The sequence below is a fragment of the Triticum urartu genome, chromosome 4A (genome assembly GCF_056163025.1).
Source record: "Triticum urartu cultivar PI428250 chromosome 4A, HENAU_Tu73, whole genome shotgun sequence".
NCBI classification, from domain to species: Eukaryota; Viridiplantae; Streptophyta; class Magnoliopsida; order Poales; family Poaceae; genus Triticum; species Triticum urartu.
The window spans coordinates 148,757,563-148,776,022 of NC_141876.1; the positions used below are offsets into that span (position 1 = coordinate 148,757,563).

General features: G+C 46.9%; 3 protein-coding genes and 1 pseudogene across 6 annotated transcripts; 2 read left to right on the plus strand and 2 right to left on the minus strand.

Moving 5' to 3' along the window:
* Nucleotides 1–487: 487 nt before the first annotated feature.
* LOC125551151 (double-stranded RNA-binding protein 8-like) lies at nucleotides 488–3,132 on the plus strand. The gene is made up of 4 exons (XM_048714307.2): nucleotides 488–616; nucleotides 709–968; nucleotides 1,752–1,962; nucleotides 2,072–3,132. The coding sequence occupies exons 1-4, from the start codon at nucleotides 577–579 to the stop codon at nucleotides 2,782–2,784; spliced, it is 1,224 nt and encodes a 407-aa protein (XP_048570264.1). The 5' UTR covers nucleotides 488–576; the 3' UTR covers nucleotides 2,785–3,132.
* LOC125551152 (putative staphylococcal-like nuclease CAN2) lies at nucleotides 830–12,457 on the minus strand. Of its 4 annotated transcripts, XR_015600572.1 has the most exons (11): nucleotides 12,138–12,457; nucleotides 11,483–11,538; nucleotides 5,357–5,471; nucleotides 4,962–5,072; nucleotides 4,654–4,841; nucleotides 4,095–4,151; nucleotides 3,845–4,004; nucleotides 3,685–3,753; nucleotides 3,446–3,592; nucleotides 1,114–1,259; nucleotides 830–1,035 (listed from the first exon to the last, which is right to left on the minus strand). XR_015600572.1 is itself a non-coding variant. In XM_048714310.2 (10 exons), exons 1-9 carry the CDS (start codon nucleotides 12,306–12,308, stop codon nucleotides 3,482–3,484), a joined length of 1,038 nt encoding a protein of 345 aa, XP_048570267.1. In that variant the 5' UTR covers nucleotides 12,309–12,457; the 3' UTR covers nucleotides 859–1,259; nucleotides 3,446–3,481. The 4 variants fall into 4 exon arrangements, 3 of the variants coding, with proteins under 3 accessions (XP_048570267.1, XP_048570268.1, XP_048570266.1); XM_048714310.2 differs by having other exon boundaries at nucleotides 859–1,259; XM_048714311.2 differs by lacking the exons at nucleotides 830–1,035; nucleotides 1,114–1,259 and adding an exon at nucleotides 1,764–1,896.
* Nucleotides 5,495–8,007, plus strand: LOC147975186 (uncharacterized; annotated as a pseudogene).
* A 1,225-nt stretch (nucleotides 12,458–13,682) lies between the features above and the next one.
* SIP1A (small and basic intrinsic protein 1A) lies at nucleotides 13,683–15,736 on the minus strand. Its single transcript, XM_048714306.2, has 3 exons — nucleotides 15,212–15,736; nucleotides 14,839–15,111; nucleotides 13,683–13,989 (listed from the first exon to the last, which is right to left on the minus strand). Exons 1-3 carry the CDS (start codon nucleotides 15,515–15,517, stop codon nucleotides 13,834–13,836), a joined length of 735 nt encoding a protein of 244 aa, XP_048570263.1. The 5' UTR covers nucleotides 15,518–15,736; the 3' UTR covers nucleotides 13,683–13,833.
* Between the last annotated feature and the right edge of the window lie 2,724 nt (nucleotides 15,737–18,460).

Consider the following 18,460-nt stretch of genomic DNA (forward strand, 5'->3'; position numbering starts at 1 on the left):
GTACATGTGCTTCTGCAGAATGAGAATCAACCCGGACCTTTGCCCGACACAACATTCCACAATCAGCAACTGGTGGAGCACCACGAGGAAGCATATCCCGAAGAGGCAGAGGAAGGGTTTTGACTCGGTGGTCACTTCGATCTGCTAGAACATATGGAAGCAACGCAATGGAAGGGTCTTTGGGAGGACTGACCTAAGGAATGTCGGTGGAACCGTGGACCTGATTTGGCAAGAGTTAGAATTGTGGTCCAGAGCAGGAGCCACCGGAGTATCTACATGGTGTGGGTAGTAGGGTAACGTTTCGATATACGGAGGGTATGGTGGAAGCATCATTTGATGCCATCTACCTACCATGTAATCTCTTTTGTGTATAACTTTTTCTTCTTCTATAAAGTTACGGTACGCTTTTGGCATACCTTTGAAAAAACAGATTAATAAAGTTCAAGCTGTTTTTTTAAAAAAAAGTACTAAGAAGCCACAGCGCACGTCTTGTTGCTAGAGAAGAAACGCCACACAAAACCCCCAGTACCCAGGGCAGCGGCCCGGTCGGTACGAACGCGGAACGCCGGCGGCGGCATGGCGGCGGCGGCGCCTGCGCCCAACGCCAGCGGAATCAGTAAGACTCTCTCCTCTGCTCCCGTGTCCATTTGCTACAGGTTGCTGGTTCCCCACCCTAGTTCTGAGTTTTGGTGCGCTTCACCGCTTCAGGGCCTGTGAAATGCGACGCCTTCAAGAGCTGGCTGCAGGAGTACGCGCAGAAACTCGGCGTCGCGGCTCCGGAGTATCACACCCTCAAGGAGGGGCCCTGCCACGAGCCCATCTTCAAGTCCGCTGTCTTGATCGACGGCGCCAAGTTCGACTCGCTGCCCGGATTTTTCACCCGGAAGGCCGCAGAGCAGTCGGCTGCTGAAGTCGCCCTCATGGAAATTGTCGAGTCCATCCCAACCATTGGGAGAATCCCAGCAGCTGTAAGTTACTCCTCCGTATTTGATTTGAGTCGTCCCTTCATTCAGCCAAGAACCGTTTCTATAAATACTGTATATATATAAAGGTAAGAATGTGGAATTGTCTTTTCCTGAATATTCAGAATGTGCAATTATGGATGGCCATGACCTGCATTCTTTATCCTCAGTACTTGGGAAGAAGCTGATCACCCCAACTATGTAGTTGAATCATACTCTTATGCTGCTTCCTACATTACTCAGTCTTCCTGAAATTTTATGTATGTTACCCTGCAAAATTGTTTTTGGCGGTTCTGCCTGTAATAATGCGAAAAGTTAGAAATCTGCTTCGTGGTCTTGGCACCGCTGTTTATGCTTCGTACAGTATTTAGGGGCTTCCTGAAATTATGGAAGTTAAGCCCTGTAAAATTGTTTTCAGTTATTCTGCCTGTAATAATGTGAAAATATCAGAAATCTTTTTCGTAAGGTGAAGTCTTCGTGCAATGCGTTACATGAACACTGATAGCATCTTTGCTCCTTGGTGTTATCAGCCTTTGAGTAATGTCTGCTAATTTGACCATAATGTTGCATGTGGATATGTAAGCTTTTCTCTTCCACTTCAATGTGGCTTTGCCCAAGTCTGATATCATTCTACTCTCTATTGGCTTGTATTTATTCAAGCCCCTGGTTCTTTAATTGCAGATGCATACCTCACAGTACATGTTATCGTGGAATATGCTTAGTTCACAAGTAATAGAATGGCTTAGTTAAAATAGCATTCTAATCCACACTTGTTACTATGGTTTTCAGCTAGAAACTGGCCTCTGCAAGAATCTTCTTCAGGAGTATGCTCAGAAGATGAATTACATTCCATCTTATAGCTTGACCAGACAAGCTTCAGGGATAGCTCCTTTTACATGCACCGTAGAGATTGGTGGTATACAATACATTGGTCCTGCAGCCAGGTCAAAGAAAGAGGCAGAGATAAAAGGAGCCCGAACTGCTCTTCTTGCAACACAAGGTATCTCGTATTCTTTTTTTAGATGTACGTTTTTGTGAAATTGCATCGATTTCTTCCTCGTGTGTGCTGGGCTGGACACTCGATCATGCACGGGCTCTGTTTTGTGCAGGTCAACTAGAGGGTCGCGGAAGTGGTGCCACAAAGCATATTGTAGTTCCTGGCAAAAGGCAAGTTAAGGAGACCGCGAAAAAGCCAATTGAAATCCCAAAACCACTTGAGGTGAAGAAAGGCGGTTTCAAGAAGAAATGGAACAAGAGGAAGTTCATGAAAAGGAATCGCCAAGCAGTTGATGTGGAAAAGAATGAAGGAAAAATGGCTGGAGATGTCATTAACCCAGTGTCCGGATGCATCCAACAATCAACACAGGAGCCATCCAGCGACACCGTAATGCTGAAAGATGATGAGGAACCTAGTAAGGAAGCTAGAAGAGTAGTACAGGAGCCAGGCAGCGACGCTGTAATGCTGCAACCTAGTAAGGAAGCTAGAAGAGCAGAACAGGAGTCAGGCATTGCAGTGCTGAAACCTGATGAGTTAGATAGAAGAGTAGAACATGTGCAAGGCAGTGACATTGTGATGCTGCCACCTGATCACGAAACTAGAAGAGTAAAACATGTGCCGGGCAGTGACACTGCAATGCTGCAACGTACTAACAAAGCTAGAAGCGTAGAACAGGAGCCGCCCAGAGATTCTGGAATGGCGCGATCTAATAAGGAAGCTGGATGCATAAACCAGGAGCTACTCGGTGAGACTGCAACGCCTCACAATGTCAGGAAAGCTAGAACCATGAAGCATGATTCACAGCACCAGTGCAGCCTAATGTAGATGCTGCAGACCTGAAGGTGGACCCACCGAGTAATGGTGCAAACAAACCAGGACCTTGAGACATGATCATTTTGTGGATATGGCAGGAATGGGTTGAGATCATATTCATCCAACTCTTCGACCACAGAACGAATGGTAGTGTGGTAGGGGTAGCCTTGGAATGTTTATTAATGTGTTGATCTTGAAAGAAGTGGAACCTGAATATGCATAGGTGGCTGTGCAGCTAGTGTGGAGCGATGCAATTTGCAAATATGTGTAGTGAGGATTGTTAGTCCTGCCAGCTAGTTTTTTCTTTTTTTCTTTTTGGCCTAGAATTTTTAAGAGATTACTAAGAAAAGAAACTGAGGTTTGTGATGCATGCATGTCTCTTCGTTTTGATGTCATCACCGGATTATTGTTAATGCAGGTTCAGTGGTAGTCATTCTTGGCACTGATAGATCTATTTGGACCTTTTGGTGAAAGCAGCAAAGAGATTGTTGGATTTGGGACCCTGCATGCAACTTGAAAAGATTTGCCATTTTCATTGATTAAGAAGAAGGTTTAGGAGTCTTGGCCATAGGCCGAATTAGAAAGCATTACTCTCACGGCATACATAAACATACTGCACATTTAGTTTGCAGCATGGTGATGCTGTCCACCCTAGTTACCAAACTATACGCACCTTTCTGACCATTAGTTCGAGACATGGATGGAGCCATTAGTAGACCTGAATGCCACCGTTGCGCTGCTCTCTTCGCCAGTCCCACGGCTTCTCAGGGTTGAGTGAGGCAAAGAGCCCTCGCTGTGCAGCTCTTGCCTCTCTCTCCCACTGCACCATCCATCACAGAGCAAGTCAAAAAATCAGCAGGCATAACCATGTAAGGTGAGGGCACCAATCTCTTTCTAATCTTTTTTTCTTACTTTAGCAAACTCTGGGCGCTTGTCGTAGGTCGTAAAATGCCATGCGTGACCATTCTTCAGCATTTTCTCCTGAAGGACCCAGATACATACACACACAGTCAATTTCATCAGAACAAAGCAATTAAATTGGTCGAAGGCATGTCTTTGGTGCTTGTTTCACCTGGATGAACACACCATTGCAATAGACATCACCAACGTAGCGATCAAACTGGTCCTGCCCATACACATGAATTGTGGTTCTTTTCCCACCAATGAGCTTCACCAAAGCACTCTTTGATTCCTTCCCATATGTCATCTTAAGCTCTGGTGCATCAATTCCCCTTTTAACTCATGAAAGATCATACACTTCACATAAGTATTTCGATTATTTTATTTGTGGAATATAATGTATAATCTTGAGCAACAAATACCTCATTCTGATTCGGTATTTCCTTGCTAGGATCTCTTCGTCTGAACAGACGATTATCCTGTTCATAAAAAAATATTAGTACTAAGCTATGCTTTCATGCCATTCCAAAGTAAAACAAGTGAATGCGCGTTCACATGATTAGATCAAAGCAAGCGCCAAATAAAACTGACACAAGCCTGTTGTGTTCCAGACTATTGGTACACAAGTGCCAACTGGTCACAGGAAGGTTTTATAATATTATGCTATAAATATGTTTCTTCTTATTTTCAGTGACTGCACTAATTTTTTTGTAGTACTAAAATAGGTATGCATGCTGTTTTACAACAGAAAAAACTTCAAATAATGTAGTAAAACCATTCTAGTACTAGTTTGAATGGACAAAGTGAATTCAGAATGTGTCTTAGTTCAAAGAAAAAAATCTAGTATTTTAATACTTTTGGAATCCAATATAAGTGGATCCAAATATTGGAAAAAAAAACATGGTGTGCTCATTTATGAAAAAAATTACTTTTGGAGTATAATATTAAGAACCGAAATGTGTAATGGTTCAGTTTTTATACTTGTATCCAGCTTCTTTAAGTCTACTTTGAAGTGCATCGGCACTCTTGTAATCCCTACGATTGCGTGCTTCAGTCCTCGCAATCACCATCTCATGTACTTCTATAGGAACATTCCCAGACTCCCTCGGATCGGTTGTGGCAACATAAGCGGTAAAGCCATCGCCATCTCCAATGTTTTGGTTATGAACCTGAGAACACGAGTGAGACAGTGACCTGTGAGAATACTTTTATGCAGACCGGCATAACCAGTCTTTCAATACTTTTATGCTGGTGATAAGCCTATTTCAGAATAAATGATCACATCTGACCGGTAAAGTGTTCAAGACAAACTGCACACCCTCTGGCAGCGAGGATGGACGGTGGTTTGAGGATGCTGCAGGTAGCGATGGGATGGGGAAGTTGTAGAACTCGAGGATACCCTGAGGAAAAAAAATGTTTCTGGAGGATTGAGTTGAACATATATAGTCACGTGTAACAACCAAATATTACATCAGTGGGTTTCCTGGGTTTATGGTTTTGGTTCCTATAAGAAGGAAAAAAAACTAGTAGTAACATAAAAGCATAAACCTTAACTTTTAACATTTTTTGCAAACTTGCGCTTACAGGTTCCACAGTCCAAACATACAAGTCCGTATTAGTCAATGCATTATTCCTATGCTCACCTGAACTATGTAGGATCTAAAAAAAGGAAGAAACAAGTTACCTCCAAATCAGCTCTCTGGATCCAGTTTAGGGCTGATACAACTAGTTGTGCAGCCTCTTCCGGTGTTCTCGGTGGGGTTCTGGCATTCTTATATGCCTCCAACATATTCTGGTACCTGTTCTCGTGCAGATTAAAAGATTGCATTAGTTCTATTCAGTGGAAATCCAAGTTAGTACCAGTATTCTAACTGTTTCTAATAGGTTCTGGCAGTTACTAATACCCTTCTTGCTCTCCTCAACATTTTTTCAATGCCTCCTTATTCTAATTCTTCTTTGTGGCAACTATCACTTATTGACAGTGTTCTCTATACCATTGCACACCTTATAAGGACAAAGTAAGAACAACTTCATAAAATTATCAGTGAATAAAAAGGACAAAATGAAGTTTGCATCTCCCCTTCCACTTGTCTAATTTACCAACAATTCGTCCTTAGTCATCTGAATAATGTCACAAAACTACACCCACATAAAGGGAAAAAAAAAGTCCCTCCTATCCATATTAATTGTCGCTGATTAAGAAACTTTGGATTTCTCAATGCTGAAAACTGGGTAGACCTCACCAAGACACCAATCTGCTTGTAATTTGTGTTAGATGTGTATAGTTCATTCTGTACATCCCCATTGCATAAGGGGCTTTTCTGCACTTTGCCACACATGTATATGTACTGGCCCTTGGCCCTCAGTAAAGAGTTAGTTGCTCACTTATCTAACATGGTATCAGATGCTAGGTTAGCTCCGCTCTCTCGCACGCCGCAACTCCGTGCGCCCCCCACCTAGCTTCCCTCGAATCCTGCCGTTCCAGCCCATCCCGTCGCTGGCTAGCCGGATCCGGCGCCGGATCAAGCCCTGCCCGCTCGTCCTACTCCAGATCGAGTGCGGCTGCCCCGCCCGCTCGTTTCTCTCGAGCGCGGCCGCTCGTCCCACTTCCGTCCGAGTGCGGCTGCCCCGCCCGCCCGTTCCTCTCGAGCGCGGCCGCTCCTGCCCGCTCGTTCCTCTCGCGCGAGGTCGCCCCGCCCGCTCGTTCTCCGCCCGCTTGCTGGTTCCTCTCGCACCAGATCGAGGCCGCCCCGTCCGCTCGTTCTCCGCCCCGCTCGCTGGTTCCTTTCGCGCCAGATCGAGCCCGCCCCGCCCGCTCGTTTTCCTCTCGAGCCAGGCCAGGTCGCCGGCCCCTTCTTTGGGTCGTGCGGAGCCAGGCCACCCGTCTTCGCGCTCCTGCTCGAGCGGGGCTGCCTCGTTCGTCCTCCAGCCCGATCCAGGGCATCTCCAGTGCATCGACCAAAAAAAAGGAGAGGCTGAACAGAGCAAGCAAAAGAAGACCTTGCTATGTCTTCTTCGGGCTATGTCGCTGTTCCGCGGTGTTCGGTGATCTTTGATGGCACCAACTATGCTGAGTTTGTAGGCTTCATGTGCATTCATATGCGTGGTCTTCTTCTGTGGGGTGTTCTTTCTGGCGAGGTCCCCTGTCCGCCATGCCCTGTTGCGCACGTGGCCCCAATCCCACCGGTGCCGCCGGTCCTTGCTGCAAATGCTTCTCAGGCTGGCCGGGATGCTGCCAAGGCTCTGGATGATGCTGCGGTTGATGCTTATGATCAGCAAGTATCCGCTTATTCCGATGCTCTCTCTGTGTACCGGGATGATCTGTCTGCTTACACTCAGTGGTGCAATGATGATGCTCGAGCTGCTGCTGTTCTCACTGCGAGTGTCCTTCCTCAGTTTGCTTCCGAGTTCATGGGACTTGGCACAGTTGCAGCTATGTGGTCTTATCTTTGTCAGCGCTATCAGCCCTCTAGTGATGCTCTCTACCTATCTGTGATGCGCCAGGAGCATGCACTCCAGCAAGGTGATTCTTCTGTTGATGAGCTCTATTCACAGTGCTCTGCCATCTGGCGCCAGCTTGACTCTCTTCGGACAGTTGTTTGTGGAACCTGTCGTTGCTGTCAGACTACTCGGGCTGATCTGGACTTTCAGCGGGTCCATGAGTTCTTATCTCGTCTCCGGTCTGAGTTTGAGCCTCGCCGTGCTATGCTTGCTCGTGGTCGCATTCCTATCTCTGAGATACTCGCTGAGCTTCGTGCTGAAGAGACCCGCCTTCGCTCTGCTGGTTTGCTTCTGGTTCCGTCAGTTCTGGCTACCCGGGCCCCTGTGTCGTCTGCTCGCCTCACTGCTCCGCCGCTCCTGCCTACTCTGCCAGGGGGGATGAGCCGTCCTCCTTATGCTGAGAAGGGCACGTCGCGCCGTGACACCGTCTGTGGTTACTGCTCCCAGCCAGGTCACCCAGAGTCTGATTGTCGTCAGAAGAAGCGAGATCAGAGGCGCTCCTCCTCCAGCGGGACTCCCGTGTCTTCCTCGACTCCGTCACTCACTGACCAGGACATTGTTCGCCTCAAGCGCCTTCTTACTTCCTTAGGCTTCTCGTCGACTACTGCTGCTGTGACTGCATCCTCTTCCTCACCACCACCGGCATCTACACAGTCAGGTACATCTCCGTGGGTTCTGGATTCTGGAGCCTCCTTTCATATGTCTTCTAATTCTTCTGAGTTGTCCTCTCTCCGACCTCTTGATTCGGCTGTTAATGTTCTTACTGCCGATGGCACATCTCTTCCTGTTGCTAGTCGTGGTATTCTTTCCACTCCGTCCTTTTCTGTTCCGAGTGTGTCTCATGTTCCTCGCCTTACCATGAATCTTTTTTCCGCTGCCCAACTTACTGATTCTGGTTGTCGTGTCATTCTTGATACCGACTCTTGCTCCATTCAGGATCGTCGTACCAAGGCTTTGGTTGGTGCTGGCCCTCGGCGCCGTGAGTCAGAGGGCCTTTGAGAGGTTGACTGGCTTCGTGTTCCTTCCGCTGCCACCACTTCTGCCAGCTTTCATGCTCTTGCTGTCTCTTCGTCTGCGTCCTTCCAGCAGTGGCATCACCGCCTTGGTCACATCCGTGGCTCTCGCTTATCTTCTTTAGTTCGTCAGGGCCTCTTAGGGTCTGTATCTGGAGATGTCTCCTTACATTGTAATGGTTGCAGACTTGGCAAACAGACTCAGTTACCTTATCCTACTAGTGAGTCTGTATCTCAGCGTCCTTTTGACTTAGTTCATTCTGATGTCTGGGGTCCTGCTCCCTTTGATTCCAAAGGTGGCCATCGCTACTATGTTTTGTTTATTGATGATTTCTCTTGCTACACTTGGCTCTACTTCATGAAATCTCGTAGCGAAGTTCTCCCTATATACAAACGGTTTGCTGCCATGGTTCACACCCAGTTTGCCATGCCCATTCGTACTTTTCATGCTGACTCCGTTGGAGAGTATATCTCTCAGCTGTTGCGTGGTTTTCTCGCGGAACAGGGTACTCTTGCCCAGTTCCTTGTCCTGGTGCTCATGCTCAGAATGGCGTTGCCGAACGAAAGCATCGTCATTTGCTTGAGACGGCTCGTGCGCTGATGATTGCTGCTTCCCTTCCACCCCACTTTTGGGCTGAGGTTGTTTCCGCATCCACCTATCTCATCAACATTCAGCCATCATCTGCTCTGCAGGGTGCTATTCCTATGGAGTGTCTCACTGGTCGCTCCCCTGACTACTCAGCTCTTCGTATGTTTGGATGCGTGTGCTATGTTCTTCTTGCCCCCCGAGAACGCACCAAACTGACTGCTCAGTCGGTTGAGTGTGTTTTCCTTGGCTACAGTGATGAGCACAAGGGATATCGATGTTGGGATCCTGTGGGTCGTCGCTTGCGCATCTCGCGTGATGTGACTTTCGACGAGTCTCGTTCTTACTACCCACGTTCTTCTTCCTCGAGTCTCTCTGTGGATGACCTTTCTTTCCTTCTCCTTCCTGATACATCCTATTATGTGCCTCATGTGTCACCTCTTCCTCCGGCACCTCTCATCCCTTCTCATTCACCACCGACCCCGTCTTCACCATCCTCCTCCTCCACTTCTCCACCAGCATCTCCCATTCGGCGCCCTCTCTCACCGTTTCCTCTCCACTATACTCGCCGATCTCGTACTGAGGATGTCTCCTCTGACGAGCCTTTCACCTCTGGTGCACCTCCTCTCACGCCTCCCCCGGTTCACAACCTCCATGCTCGGCCTCGCCCCCCGCCTGATCGCTACTCCCCTGATCGGTACGGTCTCTCTGTTCTTGCTGAGCCCACTTCCTATCGAACTGCCATGACTCAACCTGAATGGCAGCTGGCGATGGCTGAAGAGCTTGCTGCTCTTGAGCGCTCTGGCACATGGGATCTGGTTCCCCTTCCTTCCAGTGTCCGTCCCATCACCTGCAAGTGGGTCTACAAGATTAAGATTCGCTCCGATGGTTCTCTTGAGCGCTACAAAGCTCGTCTTGTGGCCCGTGGTTTTCAACAGGAGCAGGGGCATGATTATGATGAGACGATCGCTCCTGTGGCCCACATGACCACTGTCCGCACTCTTCTTGCTGTGGCTTCTGTTCGTCAGTGGTCTATCTCTCAACTTGATGTTCAGAACGCTTTTCTCAATGGCGAGTTGCGTGAGGAGGTCTATATGCAGCCACCACCGGGGTACTATGCTCCTGATGGTATGGTCTGTAGACTTCGCCGCTCCCTCTATGGTCTCAAACAGGCCCCTCGCGCCTGGTTTGAGCGCTTCGCCTCTGTGGTGACTGCGGCTGGTTTCTTGCCCAGTAATCATGATCCTGCGTTGTTTGTTCACACGTCTCCTCGTGGTCGGACTCTTCTCCTTCTCTATGTTGATGACATGATCATCACTGGTGACGACTCTGAATACATTGCTTTTGTTAAGGCTCCCCTTCGAGACCAGTTCCTCATGACTGATCTTGGTCCTCTTCGCTATTTTCTTGGGATTGAGATCTCCTCGACCCCTGATGGCTTCTACATCTCCCAAGAAAAATATATTCAGGATCTTCTTGCTCGCGCTGCTCTTGGTGATGAGCGCACCGTTGTAACTCCTATGGAGCTCAACATTCAGCTTCGTGCCTCTGATGGTGACCCTCTTCCTAATCCCACTCGCTATCGTCACCTTGTTGGCAGCCTTGTCTACCTTGCTGTTACGCGTCCTGACATCTCCTATCCTGTCCACATCCTGAGTCAGTTTGTTTCAGCTCCCACCTCTGTCCACTATAGTCACCTCCTTCGTGTTCTACGATATCTTCGTGGCACGATCTCTCAGCGCCTTTTCTTTCCCTGCTCCAGCTCTCTTGAGCTCCAGGCCTACTCTGATGCTACCTGGGCTAGTGATCCCTTTGATCGACGCTCGTTGTCTACTTACTGTGTTTTTCTTGGTGGCTCTCTTATTGCATGGAAGACAAAGAAACAGACTGCAGTTTCTCGAGTACAGAGGCTGAGCTGCGAGCCATGGCTATGTTGACGGCTGAGGTGATCTGGTTACGGTGGTTACTTGAGGATTTTGGTGTGTCTGCTACTACCTCCACTCCTCTCCTGTCCGACAGTACCGGTGCTATCAGTATTGCGCGTGACCCGGTGAAGCATGAGCTCACCAAGCACATCGGTGTGGATGCCCACTTTGTGCGTGCTGCTGTGCAAGATCAGACTCTCGCTCTTCACTATGTGCCCTCTGAGTTACAGTTGGCTGACTTCTTCACGAAGGCACAGACTCGAGCGCAGCATGGATTTTTCCTCTCCAAACTCAGTGTTGTTGATCCACCATGAGTTTGAGGGGGGGGGGGGGTGTTAGATGTGTATAGTTCATTCTGTACATCCCCATTGTATAAGGGGCTTTTCTGCACTTTGCCAGACATGTATATGTACTGGCCCTTGGCCCTCAATAAAGAGTTAGTTGCTCACTTATCTAACAATTTGTTCTGCTTTGTCTATCTTATCATTACAAATCACATGTGTAGATAGGCATGGATCACCTTATTCGTAAGAAAAGCCAAAAGGCATTTGGGAGGGTCCTATGAAGCAATTTATTTTCATTCTGAGAACGATCCAGCTTAAAATCCAAGTCAGTGCATGTCCTTCTGATTTTGTTAACAGCCATAGGCCTTAAATATATACCAGCCTAGAGGAACCAGACAAACTTTGCTATCAATAACTCGATGGACAAGAGGTATAACAAATGTGTTAATAATTGAGGAAAAATACTATCAAGTGTGTCGGCCTTTTGGAGCTGCTGCGTACCATTTAATCTGTGCTTTCTTGGACGCCGTAACATGCTGCTTGAGCCCTTCAGGAACCTAATAATATGACAAACAAAATAGTCTTCACACATGTCACGTCATAGGAAAATAAGAGGCAGAAATTGGAGCAAAAGAGATGATTAAGCTTGCCGTATGTATTATCAGTTGTGAAGCATCTGCAAGCTTTCATACAAATGCTAGTTGTCGCAATGTGGCATGCTTAAATTTCGATATTATTAATGAACATGTTCATCCAAAAGTTGGACACAAAATAAGTTGGTTTGTGAAATTTGTATGAAGCGGGTAAACCACATAGAAAAAGGCTGCTATTATGGCTTTAAGCTTAGATTTTCTAGGAGTGCAGATGTTTATCTCCATCGCATTTTCTATGAATGAAGAACCTTTAAATCGTACATACTAGAAAACAGTAGAAAGGCCAATTTACACATGCACACATAAAGCACAGTAATGGAAAGAAACACATCCTCATCGTTATGAATCAGCATAATCTGTGACCATTGCATGAAGACTTATAGTGAAGTTGAAGCTAAAACATAGTACTACTACTTCAGTAGCTAGGGAGACTTAATCTGACTTCACAGGGGATTTTCATGAACAAGATGAATACGGAGAGTGGTGGGTAGGGTTTGAGTTACCATGGACGCGCTCTCAAAGTTGAGGAGGTCGTGCGCCAGGGAGGCGACTCCATGGCCATCAGCTTGCTGCTGCTGCTGCTGCTGGGGGTAGTGGGGCCTGGAGCCTGGATGGTAGTAGGGGTAGTGGTCTTCTTCTTCGTCTCCCCTGAAGCACTTCAGGATGTTCCCCATGGATTCCCCCTCCTCCTTCTAGCTCTTCTTCTTGTAGCTCTCTGCTGCTTCTTTTCTCTCTCTGAACTGTGAAGTGTGATGATGGCAGAGAGAGATTCTAGCCCATGGAGCGTAGTGAAGAGTAAAGTGGAGGAAAAGAGTGAAGTGTGATGTGATGTGACGGTGGGGTCTGCCCAACCCGCTCGCTGCTGGAAAAGAAAAAAACAGAGAAGACTAGACTAGACTAGCAGCAGGAGACCTGACCTTCGTTCAGAGAGCCAATAAACAAGAACAAAACATTGACTTGGGTTTACCGGTTGAATAAAACCAGTACCGGTTTCGTTGCTTTTAGATATTCGCCATGCCGAAGAAATGATAAAAATTTCTCTTTGCCAAGTCATAGCCCCAGAATTTGCTAGGTAATCTACGGATCTGGATGTAATTTTTATTATTTTTGGTATTCGTTGTACTGTCATGATTGAAGATGGATAAATCGAAAGTTTTCTTGCAAAAAAAAGGTCATAGCCCTAGAATTTTTAAATATTCTCACAAAAAAGTTTCATTCCGTTACGGCCTCTTTTGGTTCATAGGGAGAAATATCATAGAAAACTCGTAAGAAATGAGATGCCATGCATCTCAATTTCTATGAATAGGGATAGGATGAGAGATGTTTTTTAGTTCATATCGTAGGAATTTTTCATTGACTCTAGGCTAATATTTATTTTCCTATAAAATGTGAAGGATAGGAAGAATTTCTCTCCATAGGAATATGATTCTATTCCTAAAATCCAAAGGACAGTAAAGGAATTCCTTCTATAGAAATCCTATCCTACAAAATTCCTCCAACTAAAGGAGGCCTACATGTTTGAGCTCACGTTTTTAGAGGATTTATGGAATCGTCAAATTTCGATGTTTTTCGCCATCCTTTTCTCCCGTCGATGCTTCTACACCTTGGACCCAAAACAATGAAGACTTTTTTTGGGGACGAGAACAATAAACTTGAACTATAAAGCAAATCAGGATAGGTGGAGCTCAATTTGACAACAAAACAAAAGCAAAAATTGTATTTTGGGCAAACTTTGGGTAAACAGAGCATGCCAAATCATCAGCCACGATTGTTTTTGAGTTCTGAAAGGCATGGCAGGTTCACTTCCCCCCCCCCCCCCCCCCCCTCCCCCTAGAGAAAAAGGTCCTCAAAATAAACGAAGCTTGGCATTAGTGTGAATTATTTGCCGCATATCACCTCTTAATCTAATACCCACTATAAATTCAAAATTCTGAACTCTAAAAAAAATACTCCCTCTGTACAACTTTTATAGTTCAATGATCATTGAACCATAAAAACATCTTACATTAGTGTACAGAGGGAGTAAAAGAAAAATATAAAGCACATGGTAAACATAGATGACTGATAAATGATCACTTTTAAGTTAAACATCGGTGTAACATTGAGGTGATTAAATACAATTTCAAATTATTCCCTAGCAAACCATGTTCGCTTCTTCAGGTCCCCAAATTGCTAAGTCAAAGTTTGTGCTTGAGTTCATCATGCTTTCTTGGTCTTGGGCTTAGGGGCCGGTGGCGGGAACACGGCCCTGAAGGTCCACGCAGCGAGAATGGCACCGATGAAGGGGCATATCCAGTACACGTACAGCTGCTCCCAGGTGTTGTGCAGATTGTTAACATACGCCCAACCAAAGGCCTGTACATGGTAGTTCGACGGAATCAGTTAACAGGAAACCATGTGAGGAATCAGAAGACAGGATTTCCACGCTATTCCAAGTGAGCATCAACTTAACTGATCACATCAGATTATATAGTCTACTAGATGAGCAATGGCATATAACAACATAAATATAATTTCAGTACTAAAGCATCGTCCACTGTTAAGATGTCACATCTGCCAAGTCTTGGAGGTGCATAAGATAACTTTCCCCTGAGTAACAAATTGAAAGAAGCACACAACTAAGCACAATAGCAAACTCCCCCATGGCATCATAAAGACTTGTTCCTGTTACCAGTAAAATGCAATCCAGTGAACATTAACTACTGAACATTTCTCTTCTACTCCCTCCGTCCCATAATAAGAGCGAGGGAGTAACATGGAAATGCCGACTTGCTGCAAACGAGTCTCAAGAATATCACTAGTGACGTGTCCAGTGTGTTCATTCCATGAATGGGGTCAAAAGTAATTATTTTTTTCATTGATCGTTTTAGGTCTACAAACGAGTCTTCAGAATATCACTAGTGATGTATCCAGTGGATGTTCCTTGCATATTTGTCTCATTTACCCCTCCCTAAATTTCCAACACTATATAACGGTATTATCATTTCCAACCCCCATCCAGTTATTTATGGCTCGTTCAGAATTTGACATGCCAAAATGGAGACATTTGCATGACTAAACCAGTCAGTATTCCGTCAATATAATAAAAAAAATCAGCTCGGCCATTCGAATTGAGCTCAGTTCAGTATCCGGGGTTGCAGTTCCATGGATAAGCTTGGCAGTCAAATGAAAAAAAAAAGGAGCAAGTGAGTGAGCGTAGCGTACGTTGGCAGGGTTCATGGAGGGGCCGGTGTATGCGGCGCCGGTGAGGACGAGGCTGACGGTGGTGACGGAGAGCATCGCTGTCTTGACGATGGGGTTGCGGGGTCCCTTGACGATGATGCAGAGGACGGCAAAGGTGATGACGAAGGTGAGCACACCTTCGGCGACGGCGCCGGTGTGGGGATCCACCTTGAGCGAGGGCCCGCCGAGCATGTGCTTGTACTGCTCCGGCATCAGCTCGGAGATGGCCAGAGCTCCGCCCACGGCTCCGGCGGCCTAGCAAGACAGATTCAGATTCAAGTGGGTCGGCCGGTGCTGATTGGTTTGATTTTCTCAGTTTGGGGAGGGAGGAAGAAGTGTGAAATCAGTGACGGACCTGCGCTGGTAGGCGGAGCGCGATGGAGAAGAGCGAGGGGCTGGTGAGGCCGGCGGCGTAGAAGGCGGCGACGCCGGTGGGGTTGAAGCTGGCGCCGCCGAGGGCGTCGCAGAGGAGGTTGAAGGCGAAGAGGAGGAGGGCGAGGATGGAGACGGTGACGAGGAGGGCGTAGTGGATCCCCTCGTGCAGGCTGAGGTAGGTGGTGACGGCGGCCGTGGAGGCGCCGAGCGTGGAGACGCAGAGCACCCAGAGGAAGGTCACGACGCCGTCCGCCGCCGCCTCCCGCACAGCCGCTCCCATCGCCATCCGAGCGTCCCTTCCTTCCTTGCTTGCTTCCCTCACTCCGTCGCTGCTGGCAGTGATTGGTGGGCTGGGTGGGTGTATGTATGGGTCTGGCTTGGCACGCAGCACAAGAGAAAGAGAACGAGAAAAGAAGAGAAGATTGGAGGGAGGAAACACGCCCTCCGTCCCTCTCGCCTAACAACCCAACGCCAACAGAACCCCGATGATACTGCTATGTTATTATCCTATTGAAAACCTGGATGCTTGTGAAATTCAGAAGGAGATCTTGACATATCCATTTAGAATCGTGTACCAGACGCTAGGAAACCGGAGTACTCTTGTTTACTTGCGGCTAATAACTCGCGGTCCGCGGTTGGATTACGATCAACTTTGGATGTCTCTATCCTCAAAAGCAAAAAAAATTAGAAAACTTTGGATGTCTCTGAAATTCAAAAGATATTGATACGGGACGGACTATATATTTATACGGTACGTACTTTATCAGAACTAGCGAAAGAGCCAAATAGACCCGCATCCTTTATTTCAACATCTTACCCTTCTTCTCACCCTTGTCATGGGCATGCATGGTTATAGATGGTTTCTTTCATCTTCAATTTGTTTTTGTCAAGGAGTTTACTTTTAATTTGGATTGGCACCGGTACGAAAGAAAGACGGTCGTGCAATATTGATTAACCTTGCATCCTAAACAATATTTTAAAAATTATTAACATGTGAAACAATATCATATTCAGATTCTACACATTTTTATAATCAATTTTTATATATAACATGTTAAAATTAAAGTTAGATTAATATATGAATATTTCATAAAGCATTTGAATATGTCACTAAACAACATTTAAAATAATCTGTAATTCGCATGAAAATAATTTATATATGGAAGTTGATGAGAAAAATATGAAGAATCTGAATATGCCATCCACATACCTGTTAGACCCCTCTAACATAATGAACCTATGAGAACATTTCCAGGTGTTCTCCTTCTTCTTTTAAAAATGTTTAGTGATGCATTAGAGCATATCATCAACACCCATTGCCACGACATGCATATGTGTTGCATTTGTATGCCCGTTGTTTACCTGTCCCCCCCCCTCCTCTATTCTTTCGGTAAACTCCGAGGCTGCCGCTGCCCTCGAGTACGACTACGTCGACGACGACCCGTCCTTCTCAACAGAGCTTCCAGGCAAGCAAACGCCCCCCTTGATCATTCTGATATCGCCTATTCTTTCTCTCTACTTCTTGCATTAGAGAGTCGGAGTTCAGTTGGTGTCTTATCGGTAGATCCTATTATGTTGCATAGCCTATTTTTGATAAACTGTTGTTCATACTTTACCAATCATCATATATGCTTAGTATAGATATGCTAGAGTCTCATCAGTGGCCCTACACTCTTGTCTGTTTGCCATGCTATACTATCGGGTTGTGATCCCTTCGGGCGATGACCACGGATATACTTATACTGCTACACTAAACATGTTCATTAAAGGCGGGTCGGCTCAGAGAGCACATGCGAGTGATGATATGTTGAAGTCAGGTCGGCTCGGAGAGCACTCGCGAGTGATTCATTGTGGTGGTTGGTTGTTAGCAGTATCACCCAGGATGTGGTGGTAGCTCGGGATCTGTCCCGACAGCCAACACGAAATATTCACGGTGGCGAAACGATAGGGCGGGCAGAGACTAGCTAGGAGAGAGGTGGGGTCGGGCCATGGTCGGTGTCCACGGTTAATAACACACTTAATGAGATTTGGGTATTTAATCTGAGACTGACACAGGCATATAGCACTAACCGTTGTGCGGGATAATGGTTTATGGGGCCCTCGACGTCGTACGTTCCTCTCGAAAGCTCTGCCAAATGTTGTAGTGGAGCGGGTTGATTGTTGGGGTGAGTCGGTTATGCATGTTGTGTATACAATGGTGGGCTTGGCCCCGACCAGTCGCGCAACGTGCAGGAGTGCTCAGGGCGATTAGCCCATGACCCCTTCGCGCTTAGGGTGTAGACCAGCGTGTTGACCTCTCTAGAGAGTCTAGGTAGGACTATAGCGTGTTGATCATCCGAGGTCGGGCATTACCAGAAAAGTGTGTTCGGCCAGAGGTAATCGAGCGTACCAGGAAATGTGGTGCACCCCCACAGGGAAGTTAAACTATTCGAATAGTCGTGTCCATGGTAAAAGGACGACTTGGAGTTGTATCCCGACCTCTTACAACTAAAACCGGATACTTGATAAAACACACCTAGATAACAGGCAGAGATACGCTGAGATCGCTTTCTCTCACGGAGGCGAGGAGAGGATCTCCGAGCAGGATATTGCTATATGTGTATACTGTTGGGAATCGTTGCATGAAAAACAAAAAAATTCTACGCACACACGATGATATATCCATGGAGATGCATAGCAACGAGGGGGAGAGTGTGTCTACGTACCCTCGTAGACCGTAAGCGGAAGCGTTTCACAATGCGGTTGATGTAGTCAAACTTCTTCGCGCTTCAACCGATCAAGTACCGAACGCACGACACCTCCGCGTTCTGCACACGTTCAGCTCGGTAACGTCCCTCGAACTCTTGATCTAGCAGAGGGTCGAGAGAGAGTTTCGTCGGCACGACGGCGTGGTGACAGTGATGGTGATGTGATACGAGCAGGGCTTCGCCTAAGCACTACGACGTTATGACCGGAGGAGTAAACTATGGAGGGGGGCACCCCACACAGCTAAGAGAACAATTGATGTGCTTTGGGGTGCCCCCTTCTCCAGTCCTAGTAGGATTCGCCCCCCTTTTTCCTTCTATCGGAGGGGGAAAAGGGGAAGGAGAGGGAGTAGGAGAAGGAGAAGGGGTGGCGCCCCCTTCCCTAGTCCAATTCAGCCTCCTCCCTTGTGGGGGGCGCACCAGCCCCTTGTGGGCTGGTTAGACTCCCTCCTATGGCCCATATGACCGTCCTCCTCCCCTCCTCA